The 22,429-nt window shown below is 45.2% G+C and overlaps 1 protein-coding gene across 2 annotated transcripts in view; it reads left to right on the top strand.

Annotated features, from left to right (window-relative positions):
- LONRF3 (LON peptidase N-terminal domain and ring finger 3) overlaps nucleotides 1-6,654 on the top strand; it is a 38,657-nt gene extending 32,003 nt beyond the window's left edge. For both annotated transcript variants that reach the window (XM_079962751.1, XM_079962750.1), the window contains exons 9-12: nucleotides 1,450-1,608; nucleotides 2,963-3,125; nucleotides 4,951-5,100; nucleotides 5,976-6,654. In XM_079962751.1, the coding sequence (XP_079818877.1) occupies nucleotides 1,450-1,608; nucleotides 2,963-3,125; nucleotides 4,951-5,100; nucleotides 5,976-6,131 (628 nt within the window). In that variant the 3' untranslated portion in view covers nucleotides 6,132-6,654. The remainder of the gene's footprint in view (nucleotides 1-1,449; nucleotides 1,609-2,962; nucleotides 3,126-4,950; nucleotides 5,101-5,975) is intronic.
- The last annotated feature ends 15,775 nt before the right edge of the window (nucleotides 6,655-22,429 follow it).

Genomic DNA, 22,429 nt, shown 5'->3' with positions numbered 1-22,429 from the left:
GGCCTTTTCAACTCTGGCTCCTGCCTGATGGAACGCTCTGACTCATGAGACCAGGGCCCTGCAGGATCTGATTTCTTTCCGCAGGGCCTGTAAGACAGAGTTGTTCCGCTTGGCCTTTGGCTTGGAGCCAATTTGATTCTCTCTCTCTCTCTCTCTCTCTCTCTCTCTCTCTCTCTTTTTCTTCTTTTCCTTCTCCTCCTGCGATGAGGCTACATTTTAATATTTTAATGTTCCATTATTTTAATGTTGTATTTTATTTTTGTTTTTAAGTTGTAATCATTCTTCTTGTTTTTATTATTGTTTGTAAGCCGCTCTGAGCCCGGCCTTGGCTGGGGAGGGCGGGGTATAAATAAAAAAAATATTATTATTATTATTATTATTAAGAATGAAGTCTGTTTTTCTCTGAGAGGACCCTGTTCTTGGATTTAAGCAAACATGGCTTCCCCCAAAGAATCCTTGGAGGTGTGGTTTGCCAAGAGTGCTGAGAGTTGTTAGGAGACCACCTATTCTCCTCACAGAACTAAAATTACCAAAGTTTCTCTGAAAACTGTAGCTCTGTGAGGGGAATAGGGGTCACCTAACAACTCTTAGCACCCTTAAACTACAAGTCCCAGATTCCTTTGGGGGAAGCCATGACCATTAAAAGTAGTATGATACTGCTTTAAATGCATGGTGTGGCCTGAATATGGCTATGATCTTTCCCACAACATAAAAAAAAACCCCACCTGGGAATCTAGTGGTAGTTTAGTACCCATTCCGTGTTCATTGTTTCCAGAAAGAGAAAAAATCAGCTTGCCACCCTGTTAACTTGGAAAATGTGTGTGACTAAATATGAAGCGGCATCCCAGCATACACTTCTTTCTCACCATTTAAAAACTAGTGTTCCATTGCAGTATATTGATCAAAAAGCCACAGTCCCATAACACAACAGATACTGCAGCATAAAGGGATGTTAGAAACCGAGAGAGAAGCGCCAGGAAAAACTAACACAATACAGTGGTACCTCTGGTTACGTACTTACAGTAATTCGTTCCGGAGGTCCGTTCTTAACCTGAAACTGTTCTTAACCTGAAGCACCATTTTAGCTAATGGGGCCTCTCGCTGCTGCCGCACTGCCGTAGCACGATTTCTGTTCTCATCCTGAAGCAAAGTACTATTACTGGGTTAGCGTAGTCTGTAACCTAAAGCATATGCAACCACTGTAAACCCCACATATGAATGCAGACGACAGCTAAAAATCTAGTAGATTAGCAAAACGATACAAAAAACCAGGAACTGCGGGCTTGCTCTTCTAGTACGATACAAAGAAACAAACAATATTCTGAGTTGATCGCCGCCCTCTCTGTCAGTTTAATATTTGCCCCTCTTCCACATCCTGCCTCTCTTGTGTTTTGCATTGTGAGCAAGTGTGGCATGTTCAGAGTTTTAACCCAAAGGTTTGTCCTGCAGCTTGAATAAGAATGTCCCCATCTTTGTCTGCACGATGGCCTATCCGACCGTCCCTTGCCCGCTGCACATCTTTGAACCATGCTACCGCCTGATGATCCGCAGATGTATGGAAACTGGCACCAAGCAGTTTGGGATGTGCCTTGGGGATCCTGTCAAAGGGTGAGTCACAGAGAGCATGATGCTGTTATGTGCTGCTAGACCAGCTTTGCCCAACATGAGTCCCTCCAGATGTTTTGGACATGGGGGGAGGGGGAGGAAGGGTCACTGCCCAGTGGAAGTGCACAATTTTCCTCCATATCCAGGTAGGGCTGAGAGGGGCTCTTCTCTGAATACCTGGGGACCTCCTCCCAGTTGGCGTAGACCAGAGGGGAATAAGCTGCTTGAGCCTAGGGGCCACATTTTCTTCCCGGCAGGGGCTGAATTCCAGTGGTGGGTAGTACCAGAGGAAAACGTGGGTGGAGCAACAGGTGAACATTTTGCCTTTGTACAACAGGGTAGTTTGTGCGCACACTCACTCTTTCCTCCACCCAGGGAAGCAAGAGGCGTTATCAAAATTCAAGGGCACATTCCAGCCAGGCATTGTCATGGACTGGTTGGGCACAGAGGAATGGTGGGAGAAACCAGCTGAGGAACCCCCAAGGGAAGATGGCTCAGAGCCTGCGGAGTGGTGGTGGGGTGAAGATAAATGGCAGAGAGAGAAGAGGGGCAGAGTGCAGGGAGGAGGTGTTGGAAGCTGAAGACGCAACAGGGTTTAGTGAGCAGGAAGAGGCTGGGGCAGAGAGCGGTACAGAATCTGAGGCAGAAGAGGAGGCTGTAGAGGAGGGGGGCCAAGAGGCAGAGAAGAAGACAAGTAATCTCCCTTTCCTGCTGCGACCAGCTCCTCTCCATCTTGGTTGCCCAGTACCCACAGAGGTATGAAGAGGGCAGAGCAGAGATACAGAAGGTGAGGAAGGCTCAGGCTCCTTGGAAGAACCCTGGAGGAGACTTAGCTGTGGGAAGGCAGGGACCTTCAGTCCAAGCCACTCCCTTATAGGGGCAAGATCCACCAGCTGTGCTCACTAGGCCTAGCCTCCTGAGCTGTTTTTTTCCCTTTAATAGCTCACACTGATGCTGTGTGAGTTATTACTGACCTGCTTCTGGTACCCAGCCCTGACAGGTATCAACACTCAGTGAGGTTGCAACGCTGGGCCAATGAGGCATGTGGTGTGGAGAGAGTCATGAGGGCCAAATAGAGAGGCTTGGAGAGCCACATCTGGCCTTTGGGCCTGAGGTTCCCAACCCCTGCTGTAGGCAATACTGAGTGAGATGGATCAATGATCTGATTAGACAGCTTCCTATGGTTCTGTGGACCACAAGCTCCATCTGGCTGGGGGTAAATCCTAAAATGTCTGGAAGGACACCAAGTTGAGCAAGTCTAAAGTAGACTGCTGAATGTCTTCACCACTGACCTGTGGAAACTGTGGCCAGAAAAGAGTAACTCCTGTTTCTTTACCTTGTCCTTTCTGGCTAACAGATTTGCAGATTATGGCTGTATGCTGGAGATAAAAAATGTTCAGTTCTTTGCTGACGGCCGATCTGTGGTTGACAGTATTGGCAAGAGGAGGTTCAAGGTGTTGAAGCATGGCCAACGCGATGGATACAACACCGCAGACATTGAGTACATAGAAGATCAGAAGGTGAGCATTGACTCGGTGTGCCAGAGCTACAGCTTCCAGAGTTCCCTGGGAACAGGAATTGTTGTTAAACCACTCTGGAAACTAGAGCTCTATGGTGTCTCCAAACAACTCCCGACCCTTTAAAGCAGTGTTCCCCAACCCCTGGGCCGCGGCCCGGTACTGGTCCGTGGATCAATCGGCACCGGGCTGCCCGAGGAACTTCAAATCATTTAACTGTGGCGGGCGGCCGAGGCGCAGAGCATTGCGCCCTCTCAAGCCCACCTATTGTGTGACAATAGCAAATGAAAATTCGCCATTGTTACACTGATGCTCCTCCTGGCCAATCAGGGAGCAGGTCCTCCCGCTTCCTGATTGGCCAAAAGGCAAACCTCACGCCATTGGCCGAGGAGGAGGCGCCATGGGAGGACTGAGGACTCGAGGTCGGAGACGCGGGGACTGAAGAGAAGCTGCCATGAGGTAAGTGCACGGAGGGGGGGACTCAGCTCAAAACAAGCGGGCCACGGAAAAATTATCAAACATTTACCAGTCCATGACGATAAAAAGGTTGGGGAGCACTGCTTTAAAGGACTACAGCTCCTAGAATTATTTGCAGGGAGCCATGAACCTTCTCCCACAGGAGGTGGTAGACTCTCCTTCCTTGGAGGTTTTTAAGCAGTGGTTGGATGGCCATATGTCATGGATGCTTTAGCTGAGATTCCTGCAGGGGGTTGGACTAGATGACCCTTGGGGTCCCTCCCAACTCTACGATTCTCCGATGCATAGTAGGGATGTGGTCTTGTGCCCTCCCTTGACCATAGGACCGACAAGATAGTAACAGGACTACTTTGTTCCTTAGGCTCAGGGAAGGTGTGTGTCATGGCCTTGGCTCTGCAGACCCTAATTTGTGGAGTCCTGATGTTCAGTGGTCTCCTGCCTACCACTCTCTGGTTCAGTGGGCCCCAGTATCTGGCTCAGAGCCAGAAAGCCAGTCAAGCCCCTCAGCCAGTGGACCTGCGGCTATTGATTCAGTGTCATGGCCACCACTGCATTCTGGGTTCCTGACATATCCATGCTTTCTTACTGCTTTAATTTAATTTAATTTAAGAGGATTTATATACTGCTTCATCAAAACCTACCTGGTTTACATAAATATATACATTAAAATTACCAGGTAAGTTAAGTTGGGTGGAATATTTTTTAAAAATAAAATCAGCAGGTTCAAAGATAAACATATATAAAATAAAACTACATGTAAAATTCACATGTCTGGGTAGGCTTGCAAAATAAAATTAAAATTAAAATTAAAATTAAAATTAAAATTAAAATTAAAATTAAAATTAAAATTAAAATTAAAATTAAAATTAAAATTAAAATTAAAATTAAAATTAAAATTAAAATTAAAATTAAAATTAAAATTATAGCAGGTGTCAAAAACAGTACAGTAAAGGCAGCTGCTTAATATCAATTATTTATTACCAGTATCATTTCATAGCCCCCTTTCCTCCAAGGAGCTGATTGTGGTATACTATTTTATTCTTGCAACAACCCTGCGAGATAGACCAGCTTCAGTGAGGAATGCCTTGACTTGAGCATCTCAAATCCAGCCTACAATCTTGACAACTAATCCAGGTGCCTGGGTTTCTTTGATAGAATCCCTCTAAAACTGTTTTTCCCCTGACGCTCCCTGGTGATACCTCCTGGGATAGCTCAGTTTGGATGAGCATGAGATTTAATCTTAGGATTGTGGGTTCAAGCCCCACGTTGGGCAAAAGATTCCTGCATTGTAGAGGGTTGGACTAGATGACCCTTGTGTCCCCCTTCCAACTCTACAACTCTATGATTCCAGGTGCAAGGAGCAGAATGTGCTGAGCTGATGCTCCTTCACGAGTCTGTATATGACGAGGCCTTCAAGTGGTTTGATGCCCTCTGTACAGGGCTCAAGGGTCGTATCCTCGGTCACTTTGGTCCAATGCCTGCCAAGGATTCAGATCCACAGGTAGGTACAGGATGTAACACTCTGGCAGGGCCAAGAATTTGAGTTCACTCAATTCGCCCAGTTCAATCCCAGGCGTCTCCAGGCAGGCCTGGGCGTGTGAAAACCTTGGAAACCTGGAGAGCTTCTGCCAGCCCATGTAGACAGCACCAAACTAGATGAACTAATGGTCTGGCTTGGTATAAGGCAGCTTCCTCTATTCCTTACCCTTGGAGTGCACTGTTTAGAACAGAGTGATGCTTTGCACACCATCCTTGCATTTTTGTGTGTATTTTACCTTTGGTATAGTTTCAGTTATTTAATTATATTAAGCTTATTCATATTGTCATATACCATATTTTTCGCTCCATAAGGCGCACCGGACCATAAGGCGCACCTAGTTTTTAGAGGGGGAAATCAAGGGGGGAAATCTTATTCAACCCCCCCACCACCCCAAAGAGCAGCGGACAGGCTGCGCGGACAGTCTTGCTCTCCCAGCTTCAGCAAAAGGAACCTGAAGCCTGTGGAGCGCAGCGGTAACTCACGCTGTGCGCTCCAAAGACTTCAGGCGGCTATCCCTCTTGTTCTCCAGGCTTCAGCGAAAACAACCCGAAGCCTCCGGAGCGCGGAGGGAGCGCTCCCTCTGCGCTTGGTAGGCTTCGCGTTACTATCACTGAAGCCAAGGAGCCTGCATTCGCTCCATAGGACACACACACACATTTCCCCTTAATTTTTGGAGGGGGAAAAGTGTGTCCTATAGAGCGAAAAATACGGTACGTTGCCTTTTAATTTAAGATGTTACAATTAGGTTGGCGGTTCCTGAATACGGGGTTCCATCCTGCCACTTTCTCCAATTATTAACCATGGCTGTTAACAATAATGCTTGCTCTTCCTTGCAGTGCAACCCCAATGGCCCTGCCTGGTGCTGGTGGATCCTTGCTGTCTTTCCTCTTGAGAGTAGAGCCCAGCTCCCATTTCTTGCCATGACATCCCTGAAAGACCGTCTCCTCGGCATCAAGCGCATTCTTGACTTTATGGCCAACCCGGGACCATGAGGATAAGCGGCGCAAGAGGTCCTGTGAATCCTGTTAGAATACTTGAGCGTCTCTCTGCTGTTTCCTTACACTGATGACTTCTTGAGCTTTCTCTCCTGCTATAACATCTCATTGTCTCTTCGCCAGCTGAAGCAAGATCTGCAAGGTTACGATTCATGGGTGGAAGAGCCCTTTAACTAGTTGCAATGATGTGTTAACAGAGAATGACTTTTTGGAGCGAGAAATGGCTCTAACATCAACACAGCAAAAACTATAGATACCGTGCGGGGAGCATGCAGCACGATCCCAAGCACGTTCTACTCAGAAGTAAGTCCTGAAAAGTGTGACAGGTCTTCACTTCCATGTCACCACGCTGAAGGGCTGCAGCCTTAATGTTGTTGAGTTGGTTCTTCAGTTCAAAAAGAATTACCAATGTTTCCATAAATATATAGATATCTTTCTACATATATGCATAATGAAAGTGAACAAAACAGATGTGAACTTCTTTTCTTTTTTCTTTTTTGCTATAAACAATTTTTTAAAAGGTTTGTCCAAATTTTTATTTTATTTTATCTGGGAACAGATGCATTGAAATATTTCTGGTTTAATGTGAAGCTGAAATAACTAGCCATCGTGCTGTTTTATTTCAAGGCATATTCCAAAGGGTTCTGGTTTGGTGTGGGGTTTTTTAAAAAAAAATCTGTATATTAACAGTATTCACTAGTCTTTGATGGATATTATTAGTATTATTTTGGACTAAAAAATGTTTATTTGGTTTTCAGTTGCAAATTCACAGCATGATCCTCTAATGTAAATCCTGCTACATTCAGTGGTGATTAGCTTACTCCCCTAGAAAGTGTGTTTAGGATCATAGCCTAAGACTGTGTGTATTCTTCATAGAGGTCTGGCTGCTTTACTATCTTATAGTGTTTTTAATAATGAATATGAAGATGGGGGTGGGAGTGTTAATAATACACAGTCTCATGCTTGATAACTAGTTTGCTTTTACATTTTGTGGAAGGTCTAAATGGCACTGATACAATGGGTTGGATCCAGACTTTGTCATACTTAGGGTAGACCATTGACATGAATGTGACATTATCATGATGACTAACCTAAGATTAATTTAAATGGGTCTGTTCAAAGCATGACTAACAGCACCACCCTAACCAAGTCCACTTAGTAGTAAGTTGCATTGAATTCAATAGGACTTACATCTAGGAAAGTGGGGTTTGGGTTGCCACTGAAGTCTGGATCCAACCCTCTAATTTTTGAAGATGTGTCAAAGTATGCTTCGATGGATTTCTCTCTCTCTCTCTCTTTTAAAAAAACACACCAAAAATAGTACTTACAATTCTTTCTTTGAGTACAGAATTATCTGTACCTGGTACCAGGAATCAGATAACATCTGGACAAATCCTGTTTTGACATTTAATTTGTTAAAAGGATGTTCAAGGACAGCAGTGAGGGTCAAAGGAAGAATGATCAGGGACAGGGGAACAAGGTGTACATAACACATTGTCCTTCATATTGTTGTTTAGAGAAGCTTGCTGTGACAGTTTGCCTTGGGATTGCTGTTATTTTTCTGATCTAAATGAATGTTGTGGCTTTGCCAAGCTGAGCTCTTAGGTGGCTCTTTCACAAAACAGCTGCAGACCACTTTGAAGAGACTCTTTTACAGCATTTCTTTGGTAGCCTTTATACTGGGGACAGGTTGGATGGCAGCAACAGGACACAAAGAACTTTCCACATAGGAAGATTATGTGCATTGCCAACAGGAGAGTAACAGATTGAGATACTGCTCCCACCGGCTTTATCAGTGTTACTTCTCCCATTGGTAATTCTCAATTTACCGTAATCTCCTTGGGAATGTGTTCCTAAATTGGAGAACAGTCATTGCTCAGTGGTAGAACATCTGCCTGTATGCAGAAGGCCACCAGTTCAATCCCTGGCATCTCCAGTTAGGACTGGGAGAGACCCCTGCCTGAATCCACAGAGTCACTTCCAGTCAGCGTAGATGACACTCAGCTGGCCGGACCATTGATCTGACTCTGTTCTAAGGCAGCCTCCTACATTCCCTTTCCTTTGTTGCTTTTCTGACACCTGCTTCCTCTGGCTCCCAATTGCTGCAAAACTGCATTGTTTTTATTTAGATAATGTGATAACAACATCACTTTTTAAAAGCATGTATCTTTTATCTTAACTGTACTGTGAGGCTGGTGGTGGTCTGGAAGCCTCCTAATGTATTTCTGGACAGGTTTTGCTGCAGTTCTCTGAAATGCGCTTACATGAGGTCTGCATTGCAAATGGAAACGCATTGCAGTTGTATAAATTTTGGGGGGAGTGGTGGAGGGGAGATTGAGTTTTTCTGGGACTGAAAACTACTGTGATGGACGTTAATGTGCAGAAACATTGACCCTTTTTAAACTTCAAAGAAGGAGGTTGAAATGCTGCTGCCACCGCGCACTGCTCCCCTCCTCCAGACTCATGATGAAAACCTGTGCTTAAAACCAGGTGAAATGTCTTATTTAATATATGCACTCCTACTGATTGCATTGCCAGATTTATTTCTTTTATTTTTTTAAAAATCTGTTTATTTTCTACTGGAGTGCTCAAGGCAGTTTACAAAAATATGAAATAAAAATATCAAAAGTAGGCAATGATTGAAAACAAGATGGTGCAAAGGTATCATGAGATCTATATATACATATACATGTGATCAAAGGAGAAGACTTAAATGTGGGGTATAGCAATCAAAAACAGTTCATAATAGCTGAAACCTGGCAGAATGAACATGGATCCCTACAGACGTTCCTTTTATTCTGCATTCATGACGATTTGTGCTCTTGATGGTATCGGGGTGATTCTACTTGATTCTGCTTTCAGTACTGTTTGTGCCATCTAGCAGTTCGAAAGCACGAATTGCAAGTAGATAAATAGGTACCACTCTGGCGGGAAGGTAAATGGTGTTTCCGTGCGCTGCTCTGGTTCTCCAGAAGCAGCTTAGTCACGCTGGCCACATGACCCGGAAGCTGTACGCCAGCTCCCTTGGCCAATAAAGTGAAATGAGCGCCGCAACCCCAGAGTCGGTCTTTTACCTTTACCCTTCCAAATAGCAATAGAACAATAATATTGCAGGAGCATCCCAGAACAACTGTTTCAGAACAGCATACAACAGTGCTATTTTTCTAGAAAAAGAGGTGCCGGAACTCACCATGAATGCCTCCCTTATTCTCTTACTATGGCAATGACGCCCACCTGAGAGGTGCCAGAACTGAGTTCCAGTGAGTTCCAGATGAAAAAAGGGCCTGACATGTGGACAGCCTAGTGTAAATCTGCCACTAATGCACTATTACATAAATGACTCCTCGAAGAAGGGGCAACCCTATGACACTTAAAGAGATATATGGTGGACCTAAATGGGGATGCAATTCCAGAGCAGTACTGCCACCATTGGAAAAGTCCTTTCCCCAAGTACTTACAGATCTGTAGCTTACAACAGACTTGGGAACTGGGGCAGAGGATGTAATCTCCACCTCCGCCTCCTCATTGGCTGTGCTCTAGCAATTGTGGAAAGCAATTGAGGAAAATGCCCATGAAAAAGTCAAAGTTGGTTACGCTACTAATCTGACTCACTGCTTTCTACATAAATCTCCATTGTGTTCTACAGTATTTTGGAGGACAGTTCTCTGCATTTGAAGAGCTCTATTTGAAGATGGGAAGTTCAGTTTAATGAATTATTATTATTATTGTTGTTGTTGTTGTTGTTATTTCCAAATGTGCATCCGTATGTAAATCGGCATGTTGTACTTTATGCAAACCTGTCTTTCTTTTCTTTTGGTTGATGCATTTCCTCACTTGTTGCACTATGTAACTCCAGGCATTATATAGCACTAGGTCCTCAGAGACTTTTCTCCCACCTGTGGATTTTTGTGCCGGTTTCCCCCACCCACCCACCCACTCCAAGTGATAGTGTAAAAAAGAAAAAGAAAAACAGTAACGGAAATGATCTCATTCAAAAGTGGCCAGAATTTTGTGTGCGCATTTGCCTGAAAGAAACCAAAGATGTGTCGAGACCAAAACTGTACTGTGAAGCAACTCATTAAATATATGCAGTCACAAATAGGGAGCAAAGCAACACTGCAGTTGTGTGGTTTGGTTGTGTGCACCCATACTCACCTCCTCAGGTAGAAGACCTTTCTGGGAGGTGGACAATGGCAGTTTGCATATAGCAGAGCTGAATAAATTTATGTAACCAGTAATGGAAAATTTGGCCTGCAATGAGTTATATTTATCTTCTCTGGATGGGTCTTGCCCAAATCTTTTCTATGTTTTCTTAAACCACTGGTAACCACTGGTTACTAGGAAGGTTGCCATATTGGTAACATAAGAATTTGGCCCAGGTCCATTAAGGGTGTGTAAAAGAAATGTGGACAACAGCTTTTCTTGTGGGTGGAAACACCGAATTGTTGCTTTCTCTCTGAGTGACATTGAGAATGGCTGAATAAGGGGACTCATGATGCCACTGCCATCATGATTTTTTACAGTTCTGCACCTCTACAGTTTGCCCTAATTGGTAGAGACCCCCTTCAGGCCATCTTTCAATATAGTCCAAGTCAGAGGAGGTGCTATATCTGGGGGGAAATCTTAAGCATGCAATGCATATTAAGCCTATGGTACTTAGCAAGATTGGTAGAATATCAACGATTCAATATTTAAATTAATCCGTTAAATGAAACTGTTTTGAAAAAGGTTTTACTGGATTTTGAGGATGACCCTGATGGAGTGGGCTGCAGATATTTAAAGAACTTTTTATTGAAAAAGGGTTTTTTTTAATATATACATGGACTTCAAAATCCTCATGTGGTGGGTGCCTCTTTCTCTCGCCCTGCTGAGATGCTGTCTGCTGCCACACATGTATTTTGAGGGGGACTGGGGGGGAGAGATGATATGTTTTTATTTTTAGAATGGTTGTTTTTATTCCTGTGCAAAATTTTGCAGCTCTAGCAGTGCAGTCCTATTCATGTTTATTCAGAAGTAGGGCCAGCTGTGCGTTCAGTGGGGCTCCCAGGAAAGTGTATACAAGAGTGTAGCTTTGGGCTGCAGCCCTTTACCCACTAACAAGACTAACAAAAGCCAGTTCGATGTGGGTTTTAAGGGGGGGCGCTTGTCAAAGGCCTCCCTCCTTCAATGAGTAAGTCTGCCTCCTCATCACCATAGCAACCTGTTGCTGGTGCTTCTGCTTCTCCCTTTCCTCATCACTTGCTCACACCTGTGTGCTGTTCAGGCAGGGGCTAATCAGTGAGCAAGCAGCCATGGGATGTACTCCTCTTCACCACCAGTGTGAACTGGTCTGTTGCAATAATGAAGAGGAGGACCAGGGGGTTCTTGTTAGAATTCCCTCTGTTGGGTAGTGCCAGTGGAATTTCTGAGTGGGCCTTAAAAAGTCATACAATTAATCAGCAGAGACTTTTTAAACCTGAAATCTAATAATATGCAGTTGTGATAGTTAGTAGACTGAACTGTCCCAGTCTCTCTCGTGGTTTTTCAGGATGTTTTGACGTACAGTCTCCTAGAGACCACAAAACTTGGACAGGCATTGGCAAAGTCGATGTCTGTTGTTCCTTTAAACTTTGAAGTTTTCATACGACAAGAATGACTTAACTCCTGGATTTGAAGTGCCTGAATACTTTTGTTAGTTGCTATTTATGAGCTTCTCAGACTTCATGAGCCATATACTACTTTTTGAAGAAGATTTTGAAAATACGTTTGAGAGTAAATTTTGAGCAACGAAAAGGTTTACAAAGCCGTAGTGTAGCAAAACCAGTGTTTTATGCTTTGAAATGTTTTCTGTCAAGGCTTTGGCCTAGTCTACACAAACAGCAGAACAAGGTGGCAGATTGTTCCTGAGCTGCATTGCACCATGTCTGAATGCTCCTTTAAGGGTTGGTTGATTTAGGAACTCCCTGCAAGTAGAAAACTAGCCTATTGGCTGGGGGAGTAAGTTTTATCCCAACCTGGTTTCTGCTGTATAAGATTTCTACATGCAATGAGTTATGTTGGTTTGTTTAATGAAATGTATATTTTTTAAAATGGCACCTCACCTGTAGTTTGTAGTAGTACAGGTGGGGCATGCAACAAAATGTTGCAGCATTAACATTTCCTGTTCATTTCCATGTCCACTCCATTTCCCTTTCTACCTACTTTCCATTTTTTTTCAGCATTGGTCACTGAACATGCTTAATCCTACATCTTTTACACACACACACACACACACACACACACACACACACACACACACACTAACTACACCGCCCCTTTTAGGGCTTTTTGTAAAGATTTATTGTTGTTCTGCAGATTTTAAGGTGTTGGTATTTTTAAACCTGCTGAAGCTTCATTCTTTCGTGTGGTTCGTACTGCTCTAACTATATATGCCGCAACAGTCGCATTTAAATATCAGAGATGGAAGGAATGCCCATTTTACTATTGCAGTACTCTCAACAACTCAGCTAGTCTGCATGTGTAGAACAGGCCAAAGTTCAAATAGGTTAAGTTGCTGCTCCTCAGCAATCCCATTAAACCAGGGGTGAGGAACCACTGGCCTTCCAGATGTTGCTGGAATGAAACTCCCATTAGCCCCAGTCAGTATGGGCAATGGGCGTTGCAATCCAACAACATCTGGAGGGTCTCCGTTCTCTTAGCCCTGCATTAACAATAAAATGTTTCTGATGCCAGAAATTAAGCCACCCCAAGGTAGCCAACCTCCTGTGAAATTGCGAAATTACATCACTTTCTACAGCATTCTTTAAAAATGAATGAATTAATAAACAAGCAAAAGTTTGCACTACAATGAACTTGAAGTGAAATTAAGTATAAATTCTTATCATGGTTCAGCTACCTCTTTCTGTTAGGTTTGATTAGGAATTTTTTCCCCAGTGCATTCTGATTTGTCATGTTATAAATGTATTTCATAGTCTAGTTTAAAAAAAAAAATATTCTGTATGTGTTCTTATGTCATTTTGCATCAAAGCTTTGGTGATCTGTGATTTGCTAATAAAAAAATTGTTTGTTGACTAACGTGTGTTGGTGGCTTAACTGATATGGGATGTCATTGTGTTGTTTTGTAACAGAAGGTTGCACATTATTACTTAGCTTATTGACTGGGGTGTAGTCACACATTCTGTTTCTGCAACAGAAATCTGACACCCAATACCTGGAGAGTGAAAAAAACACACACCCCTTTGAGGTATAAAGTGAGGCACAGTTTAGCTCAGGGCTAGCTAAACCCACACTTCTCATAGTACAGTCTAGCTTTTAATGTATGCATCTATTTTATAGCTCACCTTTCCTCCAAGTCATCACATAGGGTTCTTCCCATTCCTCTAACCCACCTCAAATCTGTCCTCTCAAGAACCCTATGATGTAGGTTTAGTCTGAGAGAAAATGGCCTAAGATCATAAACCAGTGTATTTAGGGTTATCGGTAGGTGGGAACAAGACAAAAGTGGGTGGTGTACATTCAGATGTAAAATCAGATATACGCAAGGACATGTTTCTCCAGCCAGGTATTATCCTTGCACAGACCCACTCCAGCCAGGTAAAATCACTTGAGGGGGACCAATGAAAGGTGCGGCCTGAGGAGAGTCCTGAGGGCTTGACAGAGAATTTTGGAGAGCCACATTTGGCACACAGGCCTGAGGTTCTCCAACTATGCTCTCACCACTACAATTCACAAGTCTTTTTTTTTTTTTAAATCAAAGTTACAAGCTTGGTGGATCAGGGGAATACTGTGGACGTAGTGTATTTGTTTTCATTAAGGCTTTTGACAAAAGTCCCCCATTATAGTCTTACAGAGAGGGTGGTAAAATTGGGCTGGACAAGGTAACTGTGGATTTGTAGCTGGCTGACTGACCGAACCAATGGTTCCTTGTCATCCTGGGGGAAAGTGACAAGTGGGGTGCTGCAGAGTTCTGGATGAGGGAGCTGGGGGGATGCTCAGGAAAGTTGCAAATGACACCAAACTGGGAGGGGTATCTAATGCCACAGAAGATAGAAATGGAATTCAAGATGAACTGGGCCCAAACTAACAAAATTCATTTCAACAGGGACAAATCCAAACTTTTACACTTAGGCAGGAAGAACCATCTGCAGAAATGTAAAAAGGATCGAGGGGGTCTTAGACCATAAGCTTAACCTGAGTCAACAGTGTGATGCAGCAGCAAAAAAATCTAATGCTATTCTAGGCTGCATCAACAGAAGTAGAGTGTTAAGGTCAAGGGAAGTAATAAAAAGGTAAAGGTACCCCTGCCCGTACGGGCCAGTCTTGACAGACTCTGGGGTTGTGCGCCCATCTCACTTAAGAGGCCAGGGGCCAGCGCTGTCCGGAGACACTTCCGGGTCACGTGGCCAGTGTGACATCGCTGCTCTGGCGAGCCAGAGCCGCACACGGAAACGCCGTTTACCTTCCCGCTGGTAAGCGGTCCCTATTTATCTACTTGCACCCGGAGGTGCTTTCGAACTGCTAGGTTGGCAGGCGCTGGGACCGAGCAGCGGGAGCGCACCCCGCCGCAGGGATTCGAACCGCCGACCTTTCGATCGGCAAGCCCTAGGCGCTGAGGCTTTAACCCACAGCGCCACCTGCGTCCCTCAAGGGAAGTAATAGTACCACTCTATTCTGCCTTGGTCAGACAACACCTGGCCGCCACATTATAAGAAGGTTATTGACAAGCTGGAATGTTTGCAAATGAGGGCCACCAAGGAAACCAAGCCTTATGAGGAAAGGTTGAAGGAGCTGGGTATGTATGGCTTGGAAAAGAGGAGACTGAGAAGAGTTATGATAATAATCTTCAAATATCTAAATGGTTATCACATGGAAGATGAAGCATGCTTATTTTCTCCTGCTCTGAAGTGTAGGACTCAAACCATTGGCTTCAAGTTAGAAAAAATGAGATTCTGACTAAACAGGAAGAACTTTGTGAACGTAAGAGCTGTTTGATAGTGGAACAGACTCCCTTGGGAGGTTATGGAGTCCCCTCCCTTGGAGATTTTAAAGCAGAGGTTGGATGGCCATCTGTCATGTATAATGTTGTTGAGATTGCGGGGGGGGGGGGGCGGCGGTTTGACTAGATGACCCTCGAGCTCCCTTCCAACTCCACAGTTCTAAGATTCTATGAGTCTATAAATCCCATCAGTGCTGGCTGGGACTGATGGGCACTGCAGTTCAAAACATCCAGAGGCACCACGGTTGGCTGAGGTTGCTGTACTCAAAGACCTACTAACCTGTCTAAACTTCTGCTCTCTCCAGCCTAAAGCTCTCTTTTCATTATGCATACCTGCATAACAAAGCCAAGAAAGCTATTGCTGCTGTACCAACTTGACAGATAACACCTTTCTGAACTCATGGAGTTTTTTTTTTGGGGGGGGTCATTAGAACTACATGTTGTTGCATTGTGGCCCAGTTACATAACCGGGGTAATAATAATAATAATAATAATAATAAGAAGAAGAAGAAGAAGAAGAAGAAGTGCCAAGGAGTGTGGTGGAGTCTCCTTCTTTGGAGGTCTTTAAGCAGAGGCTTGACAACCATATGTCAGGAGTGCTCTGATGGTGTTTCCTGCTTGGCAGCGGGTTGGACTCGATGGCCCTTGTGGTCTCTTCCAACTCTATGATTCTATGATTCTATGATTCTAATAATAATTTATTATTTGTACCCCAGCCACTCTGGGCGGCTTCCACAAAGACAAAAAATACACTAAGATGTCACACATGAATGTCAGGTGTCTTCTGAATGTCAGGTAGTTGTTTATCTCTTTGACATCTGATGGAGGGCGTTCCACAGGGAGGATGCCACTACCGAGAAGGCCCTCTGCCTGGTTTCCTGTAACTTTGCTTCTCGCAATAAGGGAACCGCCAGAAGGCCCTCGGAGCTGGACCTCAGCGTCCGGGCAGAACGATGGGAGTGGAGACGCTCCTTCAGGTATACTGGGCCGAGGCCGTTTAGGGGTTTAAAGGTCAACACCAACACTTTGAATTGTGCTCGGAAACGTACTGGGAACCAATGCAGGTCTTCCAGGACCGGTGTTATGTGGTCTCGGCAGCCACCCCCAGTCACCAGTCTAGCTGCCGCATTCTGGATTAGTTGTGCTTTCCAGGTCACCTTCAAAGGTAGCCCCACATAGAGCGCATTGCAGTAGTCCAAGCAGGAGATAACTAGAGCATGCACCACTCTACCGAGACAGTCCGCGGGCAGGTAGGGTCTCAGCCTGCGTACCAGGTGGAGCTGGTAGACAGCTGCCCTGGATACAGAATTGACCTGCGCCTCCATGGACAGCTGTGAATCCAAAATGACTCCCAGGCTGTGCACCTGGTCCTTCAGGGGCACAGTTACCCCATTCAGGACCAGGGAGTCCCCCACACCAGCCCACCCCCTGTCCCCCAAAAGCAGTACTTCTGTCTTGTCAGGATTCAACCTCAATCCATTAGCTGCCATCCATCCTCTAACCGCCTCCAGGCACTCACACAGGATTTGAAAGAGAGGTAGAGCTGGGTATCATCTGCATATTGATGGACACCCAGTCCAAACCCCCTGATGATATCTCTCAGCGGCTTCATATAGATGTTAAAAAGCATGGGGGAGAGGACGGAACCCTGAGGCACCCCATAAGTGAGGGCCCAGGGGTCTGAACACTCATCTCCCACCACCACTTTCCCAGGAAGAAGGAGCAGAATCACTGTATAACAGTGCCCCCAGCTCCCAGCCCCTCTAGACGGTCCAGAAGGATGTTATGGTCGATTGTATCAAAGGCCGCTGAGAGATCCAGCAGAACTAGGAAACAGCTCTCACCTTTGTCCCTAGCCTGCTGGAGATCATCAACCAGTGCGACCAAGGCAGTTTCAGTCCCATGTTGAGGCCTGAATCCCGACTGGAAGGGATCCAAATGGTCCGCATCCTCCAGGCGTGCCTGGAGTTGTTCAGCAACCACCTGCTCAAGCACCTTGCCCAAGAATGGAAGATTTGAGACTGGGTGATATTTGGCCATACTGGCCGGGTCTAAAGATGTTTTTTTTAAGAAGCGGTTTAATGACCGCCTATTTCAGCAGATCTGGGAATGTTCCCTCACAGAGGAAAGCATTCACCACCCCGCAGAGCCCATCGCCCAGCCCTTCCCGGCTTGCTTTTATTAGCCAGGATGGGCAAGGATCAAGGAGACAGATGGTTGGTTTCACACGTCCAAGCAGCCTGTCCACATCCTCGGGGGTAACGGATTGAAATTGACTCCATGCGACTTGACCAGACAGGGCTCTAGCACTCTCCCGCCCCAGCCCTGCTCCCACGGTGGTGTCTACCTCCTTCCAAATATGAGTGACTGCAAAAAACTTTGCAAAATCGTTGCAGGAGATCTTGGGGTCTTTACAAGGCCCCGGTGGTAAAGGTGGTTCCATTAAATTGTGGACCACCTGAAAGAGTCTCCTGCTACTATTTTCTGCAGATGCAATAGAGACGTTGAATAAAGTCTTCTTCGCTGTCGCTATCGCCACTTGGTAGGCTCGACGTTGAGCTCTAACCCGTGTCAGGTCAGATTAGGAATGAGTTTTCTGCCACCGACGCTCTAGCCGTCTCAGCAATTGTTTCATCGTCCTCAGCTCTGAAGAAAACCATGGGGCTGTCCGGGCTCCATGCAATCGGAGAGGGCGCTTCGGAGCCAGACAGTCAATAGCCCTGGTTAACTCCGCATTCCAGCGTGCCACCAGGGAATCAGCTGAAAGGCCATCAACATGGGATAAAGCATCCCCTACCACTCTCTAGAAACCATTTGGATCCATTAAGTGGTGGGGGTTGACTATCCGAATTGCTCCCACCCCCCTGCAGAGGGGAAGGGTCGCAGAGAAGTCCAGTTGCACCAAGAAGTGATCTGACCATGGCACTTCTTTTGTTTCACTTTTACTTAGTGTCAGATCACCCACATCACTAGAGGTGAACACCCGGGCTAAGGCATGTCCATGACTATGAGTTGGGCCAAACTTATTCAGGGACAGCCCCATGGAGGCCATGCTTTCCACGAAGTCCCGAGCGGGCCCTTGTAAGGTCATGTTGGCATGGATGTTAAAATCCCCTAGAACAACCAAACTAGGTGTCTCTAGGAGAACATCCGCCACGAACTGAAGCAGCTCGGGCAGGGAATCCTTGGTGCAGCGGGGAGGTCGGTACACCAATAGGAATCCTGTACTGCCCCTATTGCCCAACTTCCAGAACTGGGTCTTCCCAATAGGACGCCTGGTGCAGACTAATGACTTCCTAAAAATCACTGCAACCCCCCCTCCCCGCCCACACGACCTGGGTTGCTGTGCGTAAGAGAAACCTGGTGGACAAGCAGCAGCAAGGACAGGCCCATCTGCTTCATCCAACCAAGTCTCTGTTACACATGCCAGGTCAAGTCCTCCATCCATGATCAAGTCATGGATGGCAGTGGTCTTATGATTCATTGACCTAGCATTACACAGCAACACCTTCAGGTTATGTGGGTTTCCCTTGCTGATTCCAGTATCCATCTGGTCAAGACACAAACTATACAACAACCAATAAAACAACAAAAAACAAAAACAGAACAATTATACTAAAATTAATCCCCAACCAGATATCCATCCCACCCACCCACCCCCAACAAAGCAAAAAAGGAGAAAAAGAAAGAAAAATTTAAAATGCCACCGACTGCTTAAGGGCATTTTAAAACTCATTAGCCACTTGGAACAGTGAAGCAATAGCAGAACAACCTCCCGCACTTTCCCAAAAGTTTGTTCCAAATGAGGGCCTGGGCCAGTTGGAAAAGACCTTGGAAGGGAGCAGGCCCTGCAGTCCTCACCACAGCCTCTGTAACTAAAGGTTACAGAATCCTAGATCAAAATAAGGATTTTTTAAAAAGTCTGCGTGTGTCCCCCCTGAAATAAGGTAACAAATAAATATCCAATCTTAGTCATGGCTGCCTCCACAAATAACTTTCCGTAGCTAGTTGGAAACCAAATTTGCAACACCAGAGCTATGAGGAAAAGAAAGGAAATGCTTCAAGAAAGCTGTGTACACAGAGAGGTTTCAAAAGGCAATATTGTCTTGCACTTATTCAGCCGTAGACCTGTAACAGCAGAATTTGAAACCGAACCATTTTTTTCCTGCTCCCCAAAACCATGGAACTGGTTTAGAATTGGAGAAAGAGTTGGATTATTTTAGTCTTTAGGACAGGATGGAAGACCTCTTGATGGACTCCCCATGGTCAATGGGGTTTAAAGTCCAGAAGCAGTGGGAGGGCAGTAGGTCACCCTTGCTAACTAAGGTAAGCTTTGCAAGAGGTCACCTGCAACAAGCAAGTCAACTTACACTCTGCATGATGACAACAGCAAAACTGGCTGTTCTGCCTTAGAGAGTGGTTCTGTACAACCAAATACTGAAGGCTTGGCTTTTAATGGGACAGGGAAAGGAAAATGAATGAAAATATACCCCTTGTAACCTCAGGGGTTTCAGGTTCCAGCAGAATAATCTAACTCTACATAAAGAGACATAAAACATTAGCAATATGCTTTCTGTTTCTCAGCTTTCCAATATTGTCCCCTGGAGAATTCAAAGGCCTAATGCTCTTTCCTAAGGGTTAAGTTACAGCGGTATTCCTTTTTAGCCATAATCCCTGCATTATGAATGTTCTGCTTTGTTCTGCTCATTCTGTGTAATAGACTCTATTACTATGTAGTATAATATTTAGCCTACTTTCGCTGCAGTTCCGCACACCTTTTCAGAGCAGCTTATTTCCCTTCATCACCTATATTGTTTGTTGCAATAGTTTGCAGCCAATGTCAGTTTGCAGCTGCTGTTTCTTGTTTTCTAGTTCAGATCTAATCTCCTTCCATAGCCACCCAAATCGCAGGAAATCAGTTGTCAATTTGCAAAAGTCTAAAAGTTCAAAGATTTAATGAAAGCTGGGGACAAGAGATTAGTGGATTCTCTCCCAACATTTGCAATGAAAGTTGGGAGGAAAACTTTAAAAAAAATGAATATATTTTAAAACATGGCAATAAATGTACAAGTGTAAGGTGAATGAACAACAGTACAATCCCATCTAGGTCTACTTAGTAGCAGTGATGGGGAATAAATTTGATTCAGTTGGCATTTAAAGGTGAATCTATCAAATTCACATTTACCCAGATTTTTAAGACAGCTCTTCAGCCAAACAATGTTTACAAAAAAATAATATATTAGAGGAAAGTGTGCATAACTATATTAGTGAAAATCACATACAAAAACATGCATAGTATTAGGAGAAATCGCTTGCAAAAATAGCATACAAAAATTTGCACTAAAATTTCTCCTGATATATTGCAAATTGCTGTAGAATGTGGAAAACTGAATCTGAAACAGTGGTGGGGTGTGGGTGGGATGATAATCTGTAAGAAACAAAATTGTCAGGTCTTTCCACCCCTACTCAGAAGTAAGCACCATTCACTGCAATGCAGTGAACAGAGTTCCATGCAGGAGTTCCATACAGTACAGTGGTACCTCGGGCTACAGACGCTTCAAGTTACGCGATTTTGGGTTGCACACCGCGCCAAACCCAGAAGTACTGTACTGGAATGGGTTACTTCTGGGTTTCGGTACTTGAGCACACACAGAAGCACCAAATCGCGCTTTGTGCATGCACAGAAGCACCAAATCGCAACCCGCGCATGCACAAACACAGTGCTGCAGGTTGCGAACAGTGCGGGTTGAGAACGTGCCTCCCGCACGGATCATGTTTGCAACCCAAGGTTCCACTGTACACTGAGTTCCATGCAGAAATGTCAAGGCCCCATGGATCTGAGATGTGCATTGTTTTATTTTTGTGAGGGATTTAGTCAGTGGCCTTGAAGCTCCTCAGGCAGGCATTCTCTTTGAGCTATAAGGTCCAAGCTTAGAACATCATCTCCTGACAGGAACATTTTGTACAAAGATTACCATAATAAAGGACAAAAGTGGTAAAGACCTAACAGAAGCAGAAGACGTCAAGAAGAGGTGGCAAGAAAACACAGAGGAATTATACCAGAAAGATATGGATGTCTCATACACCCCAGGTAGTGTGGTTGCTGACCTTGAGCCAGACATCCTGGAGAGTGAAGTCAAATGGGCACTGCAAATAACAAGGCCAGTGGAAGTGATGATAATCCAGCTGAACAATTTAAAATCTTAAAAGATGATGCTGATGTGGGAGGGGTTAACAAGTCTCAGATGTAGGGATGGGGAACCTGTTGCTCTCTGGATTTTTTTAGTTCATAGACTCAGAATTGTAGAGCAGGCCACAAGTGTCATATGGTCCAAGCTCCTTGTCATTGGATAGCAGCTCCTATCAGCTTCAGTCAGCATGGTCGATGGTCAGGGCTGATTGGAGCAGCAGCCTCACAACTTGGGAGGGACGCCCAGCCCCAAGGACACATGCCAGGCCCCTGCAGGCAGTGCATCCCGCCCCCAGGACGCATGCCAAGCCCCCCCCCCCGCCTGCTCTCCACCCCCACCCCCACCCCCGGTGCCGGAGCATGAAGCTCCACCACTGATGCCAGCTGGTCAACTTAATTTCTTCCATTGCTTTCAGTTGGACACGCAATCCACAGTCCTGTGCAGATGTTCATAAGGCTTACTGTCTGAAGCTATTGCATATTTGGCCATAAATACTAGAGAGTTCTGTGATAGGTGTGCAGATAGCAGCCCTACAGCACAAACTGATGCATGTTTACTTGGAAACAATAATAATAATAATAATAATAATAATAATAATAATAGATTATTTATACCCCGCCCATCTGGCTGAGTTTCCCCAGCCACTCTGGGCGGCTCCCAATCAGTGTTAAAAACAGTACAGCATTACATATTAAAAACTTCCCTGAACAGGGCTGCCTTAAGATGTCTTCTGAATGTCAGGTAATTCTTTATCTCTTTGACATCTGATGGGAGGGCGTTCCACAGGGCGGGCGCCACTGCCAAGAAGGCCCTCTGTCTGGTTCCCTGTAGCCTCACTTCTCGCAGTGAGGGAACCGCCAGAAGGCCCTCGGCGCTGGATCTCAGTGTCCGGGCTGAACGATGGGGGTGGAGATGCTCCTTCAGGTATACAGGACCGAGGCCGTTTAGGGCTTTAAAGGTCAGCACCAACACTTTGAATCGTGCTCGGAAACATACTGGGAGCCAGTGCAGATCTCTCAGAACCGGTGTTATGTGGTCCCAGCGGCCACTCCCAGTCACCAGTCTAGCTGCCGCATTCTGGATTAATTGCAGTTTCCGGGTCACCTTCAAAGGTAGCCCCACGTAGAGCA

The sequence above is a fragment of the Podarcis cretensis genome (assembly GCF_951804945.1).
Source record: "Podarcis cretensis genome assembly, chromosome: Z".
In the NCBI taxonomy this organism is placed as follows: domain Eukaryota; kingdom Metazoa; phylum Chordata; class Lepidosauria; order Squamata; family Lacertidae; genus Podarcis; species Podarcis cretensis.
Note: the sequence above shows the minus strand (reverse complement) of the source record. Positions and strands in the feature narration are given on the sequence as shown.